A 15,534-nucleotide genomic window follows, 5' to 3' on the forward strand; every position below is an offset into this window, starting at 1 on the left:
ATCTGAAAGATCCATGTAAATATCTCCATGTAAAATTATGTTTGTTATGTCGTTCTTCCAGCGAGCAACGGTAGGATAATCCCGGCATGTGAGTTTAATACATCGATCGAAATTCCATTGTTTGTTGCCTATAGAAAAAGAACCGCTTATTTTTTACGTTGCGTATTTTTTTAATATTCATCCGGATTATACCTTCGACGATCTGCGTTGAATAAATACGTGAAAATTTCGTTTTCAAATATCAATTCGTATACTGTAACAATTTGTCTCCATCGTCACTGATGGGTAATTTACATAAAAGCTTCATAAATATATAGGTTCATTTATAAATTATTACTGCTCGAAAAAGGATTTTTACTCTGACGTCATAATATCCCTGGCGACATTGAGATGGATTGAAAAACCATTAGTGTAAATAATTTTGTTAAAAATAAATATACAATGTCTTAACAAGTGTCTAGTATATATAACTATATATTTCAGTCTACTCTGCATTAAACGGCAGTCTTTGAAAATAAAATTGAAAGAGTACAGAAAAATTCTTTCGTATTCTGAACTACCAAATGCATTTACCCCGGATTTATATTAAAAATTTGTTAAACAAACATCGTAAATTATCATTAATAGTGTGAATTATAAGATTGTGCCCGTGGAATCGAAACCGCGACCTATGATCCCAAGTTCCAGTCCTCTACCGTTGAGCTACAACTGCTCTGTTTTCTATTTACCATATTATAAATATTTAGCGTATCCTTCAGTTATTGAAGAATACTTTTTCACTTGTACATTACTAAAATCAATATCTAAAAATATACAACTAACTAAAGTTTACGGAATAAAATCACAAATAGATATTTCCCGTGCTGCGAAATAAATTTAAGTTTATTTTTAAGAGTATAATATTTATCTCAATTTAAATTTTGGATCGAATCCAAAAACTCAAATGTAATTCATGACTTGAATTTTTACTTGAAATGTATTCACTATTCTCGTATCCTCTTAGTATGCGAATTTTTGATGAAAAAAAAATGTCTGTTACAGCTGATGTCATTAAAATACTTTATCAGAGAAAAAAGGAGAAAAGGATGAGTTATCATATATTTGGGTTGTGTATTGGCGTTTATATACTACGTTTTTATATATATATGTACGTATATGTTTATTTATTGTTAGAGCTGGCGCCATCTATCGTGGCAGCCGAGTACAAACCGGTTGTGGGTGAAGATAGCTACGAGTCGCCTGCTACGCGCGGTTTGCGATTAACTTCACTCCTGTCACTTTTTCTATGTATCTCCATTATTTATAACCTCACATTCTATATACTTACTAAAGATCGGCAATACGTACCATCATTACACATTTATTGTTAATTTTTAATTGCTTTTAATAAAAATGATTGTTAAAATTTAAATAACACCATTCATTAAAGACAATCTCTGGATCTCTGTTCTACCAACAAGATGATTAGCCCAGAGCTAAATATTTGTATATGTACATATGAATGTATTGAACTAATTCAGAGAGATACCACTACGAAATTCTTTTAATTACGTGATGTAATGTTGATAAAACGATGAACTAAATACGTTGCTAGGTTTACTTTTATTTCTAGGTTTTTGTTTAAAAAATTGTATTTTAAAACTCTAAAACGTCCGACTTTGATATGTCAAGTTTTTTATTTTTAACGATGCTAGAATACAAGAGATTCAAGATGGCGTTTGTAGCGCCGAACAATGTTCACAGATGGCGTTGATGGCCGTTGTAATGTAAATATTGTGGCATCTCCACAAAAAAAACTATATTTACCTTTATACCTTAACACGTTCGCGCGCTGTAATGCATGACAAAATTTGGCATTTTGACACACGTTTTTTCCATACTAAGTCCATAGGCGTACTTGCGTAGGTCCGCTTACCAATACCATACCAAATGACAGAACGTTTTCAGGCGTCGCACGTCCTAGGGCGTTCTGGCAGATTTCTTTCTATCATAATAGGAAACAATACCGCCCGTCGACGTACGGTGGATTACTAGATTTCAAACTTGAACGCCTGTCGACGTAGTGTCGCGTTAGTTTTTAATCTTCTATCGCCCACCGACGTACCGCGCGCGAACGTGTTAATATACTGCTATATAAAAATGTAATTGTCTAATTTATGTCGTTAAAAATTATTTATTAATTACATTAGAACATATTTTGAGTTGATTATATAATAGTGTAGTAAAAAAGGGAAATTATATCACAATTAACAACTTCCTTGTAAAAAAAAAACTCTCATAAATACATTTTAATATTTGCATCCGAAATTTCAGTAATTTATTGTCAAAATATATTTGTTATGCCAATCTGAAAACAAACAAAACAATAAGTCACTGTCACAATGGCGTACTTATCAAAGGTTCGTTGTAAGTATGACGTAATACGCTTTGATAAAGCCTCCGGAAGTGCCCTTAGATATATATGCCAAATAAGAACAGTTGATATTGAATATCAAAAGTTATCATTGCATTTGTATACTTTAGAATGTATTTGAATGAATGAATGGAGCCCTATATTTACAAATCTTATACAAATACATTCATAGTAATGTAAATTTTTTGTATAATGTTAAAGTGTAATAATAGTAACATATATGTTTTGCAAAAGAGAGCCATCCGAGCTATCAACGGCTTAGGGTCACCAATCTCCTTGAGAAAGCGGTTTAAGAGGTCAATATTCATAATTAAATTTTAAAAAAATTAGGGAAGTCCACAGTGTATTCACAAGGTACCGTAAAAAATAATAAACGGAATCAGATTTTTTAAATAAAATTAATATTTAATTTAAATTGACAGAGAAGACTTTATTCAAAAAGCGCCTATTTAAATGCCAAGAATCCTTGGCAGTGATGTCACCTGATTATTTTGAATTCATATAGGCTATATCTAATAAAATGTACGTGTATAAATCTGTATTGTTAAAGTTTATTAAAAGATATAACAACTTACACGACTATACAGCGATCGCATCACTGATGGCACCTGAATTCAAATCGGCGTTCTAACTCGAATTCGGGCGCCATTAATTAACTTAATAACACCAATACACAATTATTAATTGAATAACACCCTTTTAAGCTATCTATCATTGGATTTTAACCAATAAAATAACAGACAATAACCTAAGATATTAATTGTATATAGTTATTTAATTTTTAGCAATATACACAAAAATAGTGTGATACAGTTCAATTTAGGTAATATATGCGTACGTGGGATCAAGTCGGATTGGCAATCCAGTATAGGTACAAGGTCGCTCTTTCTATGTTTCCAGCGACATTAATATATGTCCCTTAAAAAATATAGCCTTACATCTGTTAAATTTTATAGCACCACGCTTTCTATAATTATAATAGAAAAGAAAAAAATGAATCAAACCAAAATATTTTATTTTTATTTGAAAACACATTTGAAATAAATACATTTAAGAAACTTTTAAGTTAAACAGTTTTTTGATATGCATATTGTGGTGGTTGTGGAAAAATATGTACCTAGTCCGCCATATTGGAACGGCGTCCATTTTGAATTTTAAATTTTGACATAATCATCGTGTTTTACTAGTGTAGCACTTTCATTTGATACCCATATTGAGGGGGTTAAGAGAAAAATATGTAATCCGCCATTTTGTATCGGCAGTCATCTTAGATTTATAATGTTATTGATTTTATTATATTGTATTGTCATAAAAATTAAATGTGTGTACCAAATTTCAGATCAATCTGACAACGGGAAGGTGCTTAAATTTCAATTTCTAATTTTGACCCAAACAAATAAATTCCGTGCGGGTCGAACTAAATAAAACCGTTTAAAAACAATGTTGATTTTGCAAGAAATAATATTATATATTAAACATTTATTTGTAAAATATTTATTAAAGTACAATAATAAATCTTTTAATGTAGTAAATTATGTAATTAAATACTATCTGTAATGGTTATTTATCAACGTCATACAATGGTTTCCAGAAGAGCCTGGTATGAAAGAATCTAAAACCTTTAAGCTCTCCTATAATTATAACGCTGGACTGAAACCAGCAACAAAAGCCTCTTGTAGTCCACAAAAAGCTTGATCTAAGCAAGGCATAGGCCTTCCGTAAATATCGCCATGATGACAGGTCCTGTGTTGCCCGTATCTAGTGAATTCCGGCGACTATGTTACCGACTCCTGGTCGCCAGTTGAAAACCTTTTGGTCCCTACAGCTGTTGCTTGCATGAGAAATGTGCACTCCCAACTGCTACTTCAGATGAGCAATTCTTCGAGCTGGTTCTTCTGCGGATCCCCGAACATTGCCCACTCTGTTGAGATTCTAGATGATTTACACTAGGAGGCTTACGAAAGAGAAGTAGGCTTACACTTATGAGTCCCGTCGTTAGTCAGAGTACATCACGAATCCATATGCCAAACACTAGTCAAAGACTTTGCCATGCAGCCCCTACAGCTGTCGGTTGCACGAGCAATGTGCACCGCCAACTATCACCTCAGATGAGCAATTCGTTGAGCTGGTTCTTCTGCGGATTCCCTAATGTTTTCCACTCTGTTGCTCTCTAGGTGACCGTGTCCCTATTTATGAAACCCGTTGTTAATCAGACTACATCTCGGATCCATATGCCAAACATTGGCCAAAGACTTTTCCATTCGGCCCCAAAAGCCTGTTGATTGCATGAGCAACCTGCACCGCCAACTATCACTTCAGATGAGCAATTCTTCGAACTGCGTCGGTGATCTTGGCACTTATGAGAAACCCCTATTATTCCTCATTGCTCTTTTATTTGGCCATAATTTTCAATAATATTAAAATTATTGACTTTGTTAAAAAAATTCTTTAATTCGAGCCCTACTTTAGTATTTACGCATTAAATCTACGTGTATACAAGAGTAGGTTGAAATAAATAAATAGAGGAATACGCGTCAATTGGTGGAGTCCACAGAAAGGCCATAAATAACTGTGCTAAGCCATTTCCCAGCAAAACGAAACACCTCACAACGGCCCGAGGGATCCCTGAAGGTACGTGATACGTAAGATATTTTATGTCGGACCCTCGACCTGGGAAAAAAAGATACAGGACGTGGAAATTATTAGTGTCACTTCAATTTACGACGTGACGCGACCAACCTCCTCACGTCTGGCCGTGATATGAAACGAACTAGTTTTATACGAAAGCACCTTTCGGAAATGTTTTAATAATATCCGCTCCGTGGATTTCATTTTCTTTAACACAAGATTTTTTTAATGATACCTACTCCATAGTTTTTAATATTCTTTACAATAAAAATTCTCTAAATTTAAATTGTTTTAACAATATTAATTTCATGGTTTATATCAAGATTAAAAAATGGCTCACTAATAACTACTCCATGACTTCAACTGTTCTTAACACTATAAGATGGACAAGGAGTGAGAGACAAAAAAAAGAAAAAATATTTCCTAAATAAAGACACTGTCCACCTATTATAGGGGTTGAAAGAGAGCCTCTAAAAACGGGGCCAATTTAAAAAAAAACCTTGCGATGTCTGAAATGAAAATATTTAAATAATATCTCTCGCATAGTTTAGTTTTCTACCAAAAATAATGCTGTATTTCAGGAATCTATTGTTTCACCTTTTTCAGCGCATCAAAATGACAAAATAAATAATTTATTAATAACACCTAATCTATGGTTTACGCATTTTTAGCACCAAATGTATTTTATTTAAGAAAAGTTTCAACAATATTCACTACGAGGTTTTAATTTTTTATAACACTACAAAATGTCTTTATTTAAAACATTTTATAAATTACTAATCCCATAATCTGCACTGCGCATTTTTTAATAAAAAATATTGACTCAATATTTGCAGAGTAATATATCATAGGACAATACCGTATGAAAATAGCTAAAATAGGTCTGGTTATATAAGCTACTGTAATCTGTCTGACTCTTCGAGTTAAGAGCGAAACTCTGTTAATTAGTAAGAGAAGATAGGACTCTACTGAAGTTTTGAATCTAATTAATTGAGTTTGTAATTGAGAAATAGCCGAGTGACTCCCAGCTCTCCCCAAAAGTCACTATGACCGCCCCTACACTGCCTGCATATGACGACTTCGCGATCAACTATGTCTTCGGTGTAAATAAAACCTTCTGATGTTACTACTGTTGAATTACGTATGATAATTTTCTACTTGACGTTCATTCCATATATTACCAACATCACAAGAAAGCGCCGTATATCCTGTAACTTCGAAGACTTTAACCAGATCATCTGTTCACCTTATGAACGTCCTGGACTGTGTTTGATCTGTGGTCACCACTCCAGGTTCTATGAGCCCCAACTGGCCTGTTCATTACAACTTGTCAATACTCTGAGAATAAAGAAGTAGTAAATTGAAAGAAGGAGAAAAAGATATGCCAAAGGAAATTGTTTATATACGGACAAAAATACATAATAAAATAAATAGGAAAGAAAGAGAAAATATATCCAACTTCAAAGAAACTCTTGCGAAGGCTTTATTACAAAGTGATTTCTAATTCAGAACACGAATTGCAAGGTCTTTAGATGCTAGAATGTAACGAGGTTGATTTAAGTCTCTATAATCGTATGGTCTGTGTTACAAGCGTGGAGCTGTTTTTGACTTTCAATGTTTTTTTATATAAATATTACATTCTATTATCTTTCAATAATTTTTCTCTACTTCTTTTTATAATATCTTGCATTCCTTTTCTTACCTTTCCTTTAGTACATGCCTCACTTCCATAGCCTTTCCTGCAGGATCGTTCATTTACGTGTATTTTCTTTTTCATTAATTTGTCTTCATTTCTTTGCTTATTCTTATCGAAGCAAGTACTATCCAAGTTAGTTTGATTGTATATTTAATTATGTTACTTATGAATAAATGTATTTATATATGAGTGTGTATACATGTGTTTGTCTATATGTACAAGTAAACTCCCTACTTATTTCTCTTCTATTTTCATAATATGGTTGTATGAAAGAAATTACCTGGTGTGATGAGACCGCCCTATTTTTTTTTGTTCACCTTAATATTACGTGTCATAACAACTTCTAAATTTTTATAAATAGCTAAAACTTTCAAGCAGCTTATCGATCCTTGGTATAATAATTAATGTATTGTTGATACCATTGAAAAATTAATTACAAAAATTTGTAAATTAATGATATTTCACAATGTTTAAGTATCATGTCGTAATTTAGTCAAACTTTAATGTAGTGTGTATTTTATTGAACGTATAATATTCAATAAATATCAATTGTTAAAAAATTACAAAACCGCTCCGCTTATGAATTGCACCATAATCCATTGCATGTGCAAGCCGTCTCACGCCCGGCGACGACAACTTCATTAAAACGGTCGCGGAAACAAACAAACGCGGCGGCAAACACAAAGGGGCCGACTTTGCAGCAATCAAATTTTTGTGCGGCCACGAAAATTCCACGCCCCGGACCGTTTGTTAGGCGGCTTCGTTATAAGCGTGCGCGGTATTGCTTTTTGAAATAACATCAGTCCACATGTTGCTTTGCTTTACTTTATAAAACGGAGTAACTGACCTAGTTAATTTGGTGTGTGATTGGTCTATGTCATAACAATAAAGCGATTCCGATTTATATCTATTTCTTTATAAAAAGTATGTTAAACAATGCAGGAAGTGGACAGACAGCCTTATGAAGGTTAAAAGACACCGTATGTAAGCCACTTCCGATAGATCCTATTGGAAATCTATATAGGAGGCCTCTGTACAACTGAAAAAATATTATATAAATGTCTTATTTTAAATCACACGAAATTCATATCACGTACAACCATTTCATTCTTATCCATGTGATATTATGTAAGTGCATCTCTTTAATTCTTTCAAATCTATAATTATCTTAAAGATAGCCAAGAATATTATGGTAGTTTTTAAATTTACTTACTTGTTTTCGTTTTAATAGGTTGAAACATAATAGTAGTCAGCACTAGTTAGTGGATAGTATTGACTTTACAGATAATAAATTGGAACATAGATAAATCAATATTTGGCATAGTTATGAAGTAGTGTTGCCAATTCATCGGCCTTCGCGTTTTGTTAAAAACAAATTCGTTTTTATATACTTTAAAATTATTTTTACGATCCTAAAAAAAAAACTAATATTTGAAATTTTTAGATTCATTTTACTATCATTATTATAATAATATTCCCACTGTTGAGATCCACATGATGACGAATGTTCCGCGAATAACGAATATGAACGTAAAGAGGCTTATTGTCAAGATATTAGTGGAAAAATATCCAATTAACTTAAAGTTATTTTTGATTCACAAAGTACCAGTAGTAAATATAGGCTCCCATTTAAGTTATTGAACGGTACAAGTTATCAAGTACACTTTAGTTTATGCTTTTGAGGTTGCATTCAACTTCGATTTTCGTTTAACGACTTTAAGTCAAATTTGTAAAGATTTATTCAAGTGATTTTATATCAATAGAGCCTTCCATACATTAATTGGATTCTTCTGAATAAGGTTACCCATAAATACTGGTTGAAAATTATTTATTACTTTAATTATATAAGTAGAACTTTTAATTATTGATGAATTTTAGAAAAGTTCAATTTGTTAACAATTAAAATGATTCTTTTATTTAAAGCTGCTAGCGTTCCAAATACGTCATTATTTAAAAAGAGCTCACAAGAGACAGACGGGTTCTTTTGTGATATTCTTAATAAAATAGTAGATCAAGATATATACAAACTATCATTTAAAAGACTCTTTTCTCTGCAGAAGAATTTTCCAGAAGCTTTCAGAAGAAGTGGTAACGTATAAATTGCTGTCAATAAATGTATGACCCCTCTTATACATAAATCAAAAGTTACAGAAATAATAATGGTAATATAGTATGAAAAATAGTATTAAAAATTGATTCCTACATATTAAAATGAATTATCGTTTAATATTTATCCTTACAGACTTTGTACTGCTGAAAGTTACTGGCCTATTGAATTTGAATAAAAAAAAAACATTTCAAAATTATAACTTTATACATAGTAATTTTAAATAGGTGTAAAAGTTTAAAAGATTTTTTTTAATGGAATCAGGCGTAACCTTGCGGAAGTCCATCCTAAGTAAGAAAAGGACCGATATTTAGCCACTTCCGCACATGCAGTGGTAGTCGTGAACAAAGTGCACCGCTCGCCAGCCCGCTGATAAATGCGTATGCGGCAAACAATGCGAATTACACAACTGTCACCGTCAAATCATTCAACACGCGTTTCACCCCTCGACGGGGCATCTTCAGGAGTTATATTACACCGATTAGTGCCAAACAAAGAGTCCTTGATGATTGAGGCTTTTTAATGAATATTAAGCTATACATTGTTCTTCGTCTTCTTATTTTCAGCCGATGGACGCCCACTGTGTAGATCTCTCCCAAAGATCGATACAATGACAGGTCCTGCGACTTTTCGCGACCTCAACTATGTCGCGTACATACGCAACTTTAAAACTCTACCTATTACAAATACCTCTGTGTATTAGACGGCGTTTGATATTTTTAACTTCGGACGATACCGATAGATGGCGCTAGCAGTCGATTGCTACGCGATATTGTTTTGCGCACCGTTACACAAGAGCAGTACGACCGAAAAATAAATACATTTAAAAAACTTTTAAGTTAAACGGTTTTTTGATACCCATATGGTGGTGGTTGTGGAAAAATATTTACCTAGTCCGCCATATTGGAACGGCGTCCATCTTGAATTTTAAATTTTGACATAATCATCGTGTTTTACTAGTGTAGCCCTTTCATTTGATACCCATATTGAGGGGGTTAAGGAAAAATATGTAATCCGCCATTTTGTATCGGCGGCCATTTTAGATTTATAATGTTATTGATTTTATTATATTATATTGTCATCTAAATTAAATGTGTGTACCAAATTTCGAATCAATCTGACGACGGGAAGGTGCTTAAATTTCAATTTATAATTTTGACCCAAATATACAAATTCCGTACGGGTCGAACTAAATAAAACCGCTTAATAATTAGCTAAGATCTCATAAATGTTAAAAACTTATAAACATATGTACTTACGTGTTAAGTTCTAGGTCCAATCTAAACTTATGATTGAAAGCCTTGATGAGCAGTGAAGTGCGATGAAAGTGTTTGCCGGTCTGAAACAAATAAATAGATAACAATTAAAATTATTGAACATACCTTATTATATACAACATTAAATAATGCTTAAACTTTAGAAATGTCATATAATAGTATTTGGATTGCTATCTTAATCTAAATTAAAAATATATATTTTCTGTTGTTATAGAAATCCATTGATCTGCGATTCAAATCATTCTGGCAACGAATTAGAACACTAAGTATCTTACGACTTGCATTCCTAGATGGGTTCGAGCAATATTTTCAAAACTTTCTTTCGCCTTTCTAAAATTATTACGCCTATGTAACATACATAATTTTTATAATAAAGCGATAGAGTTAAACTCGTGTAGTTCACTTTCGAATTGCTCCCCTGTGGAGCGTGGGCCCCATTTTGGGAAACAATGGCTTAGTGAATCTTCGGGGAGTATTTGCTATCCGTCAATGTGATTTTAGTCTTTGAAACCTAAGATCTTAGCAAACAAATAATGTGATTTCGTTACTTTAAACTTTTAGAAAACTTAAGAGCACGAACTAAATTACTCGGGGTCATATATATATATATATATATATATATATATTTACATATATTATCGGTTACTTTGGTGTATATGTATACATATGTGACATAGATCAGTGCCTGTACAAATTGATAGTGTATTTAAATTATTTCTCCAGCATTATATACTATGGATTTATTCTTTGAGGTTATTATGCGGACATTGAAAATATATTTTCCAAAAAGATCCTTGCTATTTACGGCTAACAGCCGCGAATCTCTTTGAGAAATTGGTTTAAAAAGGTTATTATTTTTGCCTCACAATATATTTATGACAATACTTTGTTGTTTACAATAATCATAATACATATAAAACAAACAGAAAACTAGCTGTACCAAAATTTCAACTGCCAAATTTTTCTAATTCATTTGTAATAAACGAAATCAGACTTCTTAATAAAATGTTCAAACATTAGACTGCCAATTACAAAATTAAAAACGATTATTAAAAGTAAATTGACGGAGAAGGTATATTATTCAATAAACGAATATTTAAATGCCAAGACTCTTTCGCAATGATTTCGCTTGATTATTTTGATGTTATTAAGGCTTTATCTGATAAAGTGTATATGTATATGTATTGTTAAACTATTAAAATGTATGTTGTTGTGGAGTTTCTTCCTGCTTCTCAACAACTATAACACCTAGCGAAATAGAGTAAAGTCAAAAATAAAATAGATTGAAAATAAGTTGAAGACCAATAAGAGTTCTGTTAAAGGTTGAATTGTTGAATAAATGAATTTTATCTTTACCGTCGTAGCTTGACATCAGTCGAGACAGACGTCAAAAGCTTAGCTTGTATATAAAGTATAAAAAAGTACAGATACAACCTATGATCACATAGTAATCATTATAAAATTTTACAGAAAATAAGTTTGTAATATCTTAATGTCATGTTTACTAAACGTTCATAATCAAAGCTTTTTTTATGGTATATAAATCTTTTCGTAGACCGTAGCACTGTGGAAGGTGACAACGTAAAATATGAAGTAAACGAGAATTTAATCTATTTAACCGCAACGTAATAATATTTAAATTAAAATGTTATTTAACACCAGAATTTAAACAGCCGCTGCGATATTTTAATGTAACCATTTTAAAGTACTCGTAGAGCTTTCAACTTGGGCGTTTTTCCTATCCGTACTACGGGGAGGTTTTCCCACCTCCCGTAGCATTTACGTTTCCCGCTTCGGTCGGTAAACAAATAAATATTATACGAGCATAAAACATTACCACCTTTACGCCGGTGCTTTTGAGTGATTTGTTTTTAAGAACACCGCCTTAAGTATGGCGAAGGGAAAACAGGAATAACTTAAAATATCGCTCCATGTTTCAGTAACGTCTGCGTGTAATTTTCAGGATGAATGATTTTGTTTTTCAAAGGGATATTCTACTTTATGGTAGTGTCGAGAATATATGATTTTTTTTTACGTTTCCATATCTTAAATTCATGCCAGGAACTTATGTTTCAAATATTTTTAGTACATTTTTTATTAGCGTTCTCTTCTGTCATACTTTACAAGTACTTCTTCTATATCTTCTTTCATTCTTTATGTTTTCTCGTATACTATTTTTTCTTTCTTTCATAACCACACATCGCCTTTTTACTTTGCCGCTTTTTTTTAGGATAACTATTAAATTTTTTTCCATTTTTCTATTTTACAATTGTTAGTTTTTTTAATCTTTGCGGTGGCCATTTTTATTTATTTACAACACATTTTAAATTTAATGTGTAGCGACTAACTTAATGCCGAAGGCTGTCTCTACCAATTAACCGGCGGTGCAGAGGTAAATTAATAAAGGTTAGTGAAACAATTAATATCATAAAACCAAAAAAAAAATCAAATATAGTGGAAAAATGATCACATGAAAACACCTCATGTAAATATACTAATGGCTACTAATTACAATAATTATATATAAATATACCATAGTATATATACATATTTCAATGTAATAAAATCGATTCTTCACATTCGATTATGGAGGCAATGGCGCCACTTTCTATCCATATCTTCAGCTCTACTTTGCACTCCCATCTTTCCTTTGCGAACCCGGGAAAGGAAAATGTATAATATACATTAACTCTATTCCGGCATCTATTTCTGATTGAACACTTATTTAAGCCACATATGTAAAACTGTATTAAATCCTTGATGATATTGCAGTGACGTCTTGCAGACTTATTTTTGTTTTCAACAACTGTCAGTTACAACTAGAAATAAATTGAAAGAGGTTTTATTTGCGTTGGAGAAAGCCTGAGATATAAGAGTAAAATCTCTCTTCTTTTTTTCGGCCGATAGGCGCCCTCTAGTAGACGAAGACATATTTTATAGATCGCCAGGATAATCAGCCTTGCGCTGCTCAAATCCAGCGAATTCCTGAGACTTGGTGTGGTTCCTCCATCTACTTGAGGTCCTCTCCTCGTGTCTATCATATATAGCCTTCTACCATTGAACGAGCGACGTGTTCCGTCGACTATCACTTCATACGAACAACTCTTCGATCTATATCTGTGACCTTGATAATTCTTTTTTCTGATTAAAAGTCTACTAAAAAGAACTTGATGTAAGTTAGAAGATATTGTGATGGTGGAAAAAAGATAATTAAGAAAGACTAGAGAAGAGTATGACACGCTTAACCACGGTAGGGTAGAACGATAACAAAAAGGAGTAAAAGTATTTTAGTTCATATCAAAGTTGTGCTCTTTTGGAATGTATGTGACGTACACAAGGAATAAATGATCCTAAATGATAAAACAATCATTTATGAATACACGATATATACATATCCATGCACATATACATACATATATATATATATATAAACACTCCCACGTCCTGTTTCTGGAATATTGCATAATAATAAATGTAGAAAGTTTATTAAAGAAAAACTTATGAAATGTTAAGGATTTTCTCAGCGATATTGACATTGAAAAAATAATATGAACACAGGTTGAATTTGTTATAGAGCGTTTCTCAGATCAGAGAGATTTTAACACCATCGAAGCTTTAAGTTGAAGAAAGGCATTACAGAGGAACTTAATCCGATTATAGTTTAAATGAAATTGGTCTATTTTCCTTCTATTGACACGATTACTCTATATGACCATCATATATAGACAATAAAATTAATAAATAAATAGAAGATGCTTTTATTCATATTTAAATAAAACACTAATGTTAATAATATTTTAATAATTTAGTACTAAATTTCTATGGAGGGGGCAGAGTAAAAACCTCCTTCAACTTTAATGCTATAAATATAGCGAAACATATATGATTTTCTCTGGAAATATGCAATAGACTCTATTGAAAACTTATTTTGACGCTGTTAATTTATTAATGAAGATAAGGGTTTGAAAGGGATGACTTGTTCATTTGTCGTTGAGTGTACAACGACTTATATATACGACCATTGCAGACATTCCTAAGTGCTAAGCAATTCCAAGTTATCATTTCCGTTTTCCGGTGGGAAAGCTACTCCGTTATCTGTATTTCACTGCTTAAATATTAAGTTTGATGTCGTCCCATATCTATATACAAATATACATACTTATTTATGTATACATGTATATATAATATACTCGTGTAACTGTATTAGTTTTGATGTTCTTCCGAAACGTCTTGATCAATTTTCGTGAAAGAAATCACTCGCCGATTTTTACTCGGATGGTCAGCGTCCGGGAAGCTCCGAAACTCCTAATTTAAAATACCGCAATGTTAGTAAAGACAAATCTTTGACCAATTTTTGGCACGTGGATCCAAGATGTATAAAATGATGGATTTCATGAGGTTTCAAAGTCACCTAGAGAGCTATAGAGTGGCTTATGCCTTTCAGTAAGCGTCCATCTGCTAAAGAGAGAGAAAGAGAGAGTTGTTTAAAACTATTATATACTCTCTGTTCAATGAATTAGTACGTTTGGGTAAGTTTTCAGCAGGAGTTCGATTCCCAGGATATAACCTTATATAATTATATAATTAAATATAATTAACACTTTGTGTATTAATTATAAAGTATTGAAACGTTAGTGTGTTCTTGGTGATGTACGAGGAGAGAGCGTGTCTTACAATTCCATCACCTGCTAGGAGAGTCATTGCGTTCGAACCCGAAGCTCTCGTTTTAAAGAGTAATGCTGTCATAGACGGTGAAGGCAAGACCTACCGTAAATAGGTTCTTGCCTTCAAACAGGTATACCGTACCAATTAGTATAACCTGACGGTTGGGAGCTTTAAGGATAGTATAATCAAACCATAAGAAATAGGTTATATAGGGTATGTTTACAGATAAGTTTCCAATGATAGGCAGCAGCGTCCTTTGCATACCATAAACCTTCTCTTTAGCATTATTTTCACAATGAAGGTTTGAATCAAAAAGTTTTTACAACACTTTTTGTACGACTACTTTAAATGAGTATAAAATTCATCGTATGTTAGATACTGTTGTCAAGACAATAAACTGTATTACATTGAAAAGTTTAATGTAGACATATGAAAACTATTTTTTTAATATGAAAATATGCAAGGGTAACAGTAGCTCAGCGGTAGATGATAGAGACTTGCGATCGAATGTTGCAGGTTCTCACATTAAAGTGTTTAGAGGTTAAACAGCAGCGTTCACTGCGTACCATAATACCACACTGCAATCGCCAACCCACCTGCTACGTGTGGCGATTATGGTATATCCCCTGATAGATATATTTAGGGGAATTCCGTGCCCAACGGTGGGCGTATATAGGCTGAAACTATCATCTTTCATACTAATTAATTTCTAACATTTTCTTCTTTCTTTCATCCTTCACATTTTGTT

General features: G+C 32.5%; 1 protein-coding gene across 1 annotated transcript in view; it reads right to left on the reverse strand.

Moving 5' to 3' along the window:
- The window catches only part of mmd (mind-meld), a 514,304-nt gene that overhangs the window by 180,480 nt on the left and 318,290 nt on the right, over positions 1-15,534 (reverse strand). The window contains exon 6 of the mRNA XM_068773325.1: positions 10,104-10,183. Coding sequence (XP_068629426.1) covers positions 10,104-10,183 — 80 coding nt within the window. The remainder of the gene's footprint in view (positions 1-10,103; positions 10,184-15,534) is intronic.

The sequence above is a fragment of the Battus philenor genome, unplaced genomic scaffold (assembly GCF_028537555.1).
Source record: "Battus philenor isolate CCGP_79_NKW_IND1 unplaced genomic scaffold, ilBatPhil1.0.hap1 SCAF_6, whole genome shotgun sequence".
Lineage (NCBI taxonomy): Eukaryota > Metazoa > Arthropoda > Insecta > Lepidoptera > Papilionidae > Battus > Battus philenor.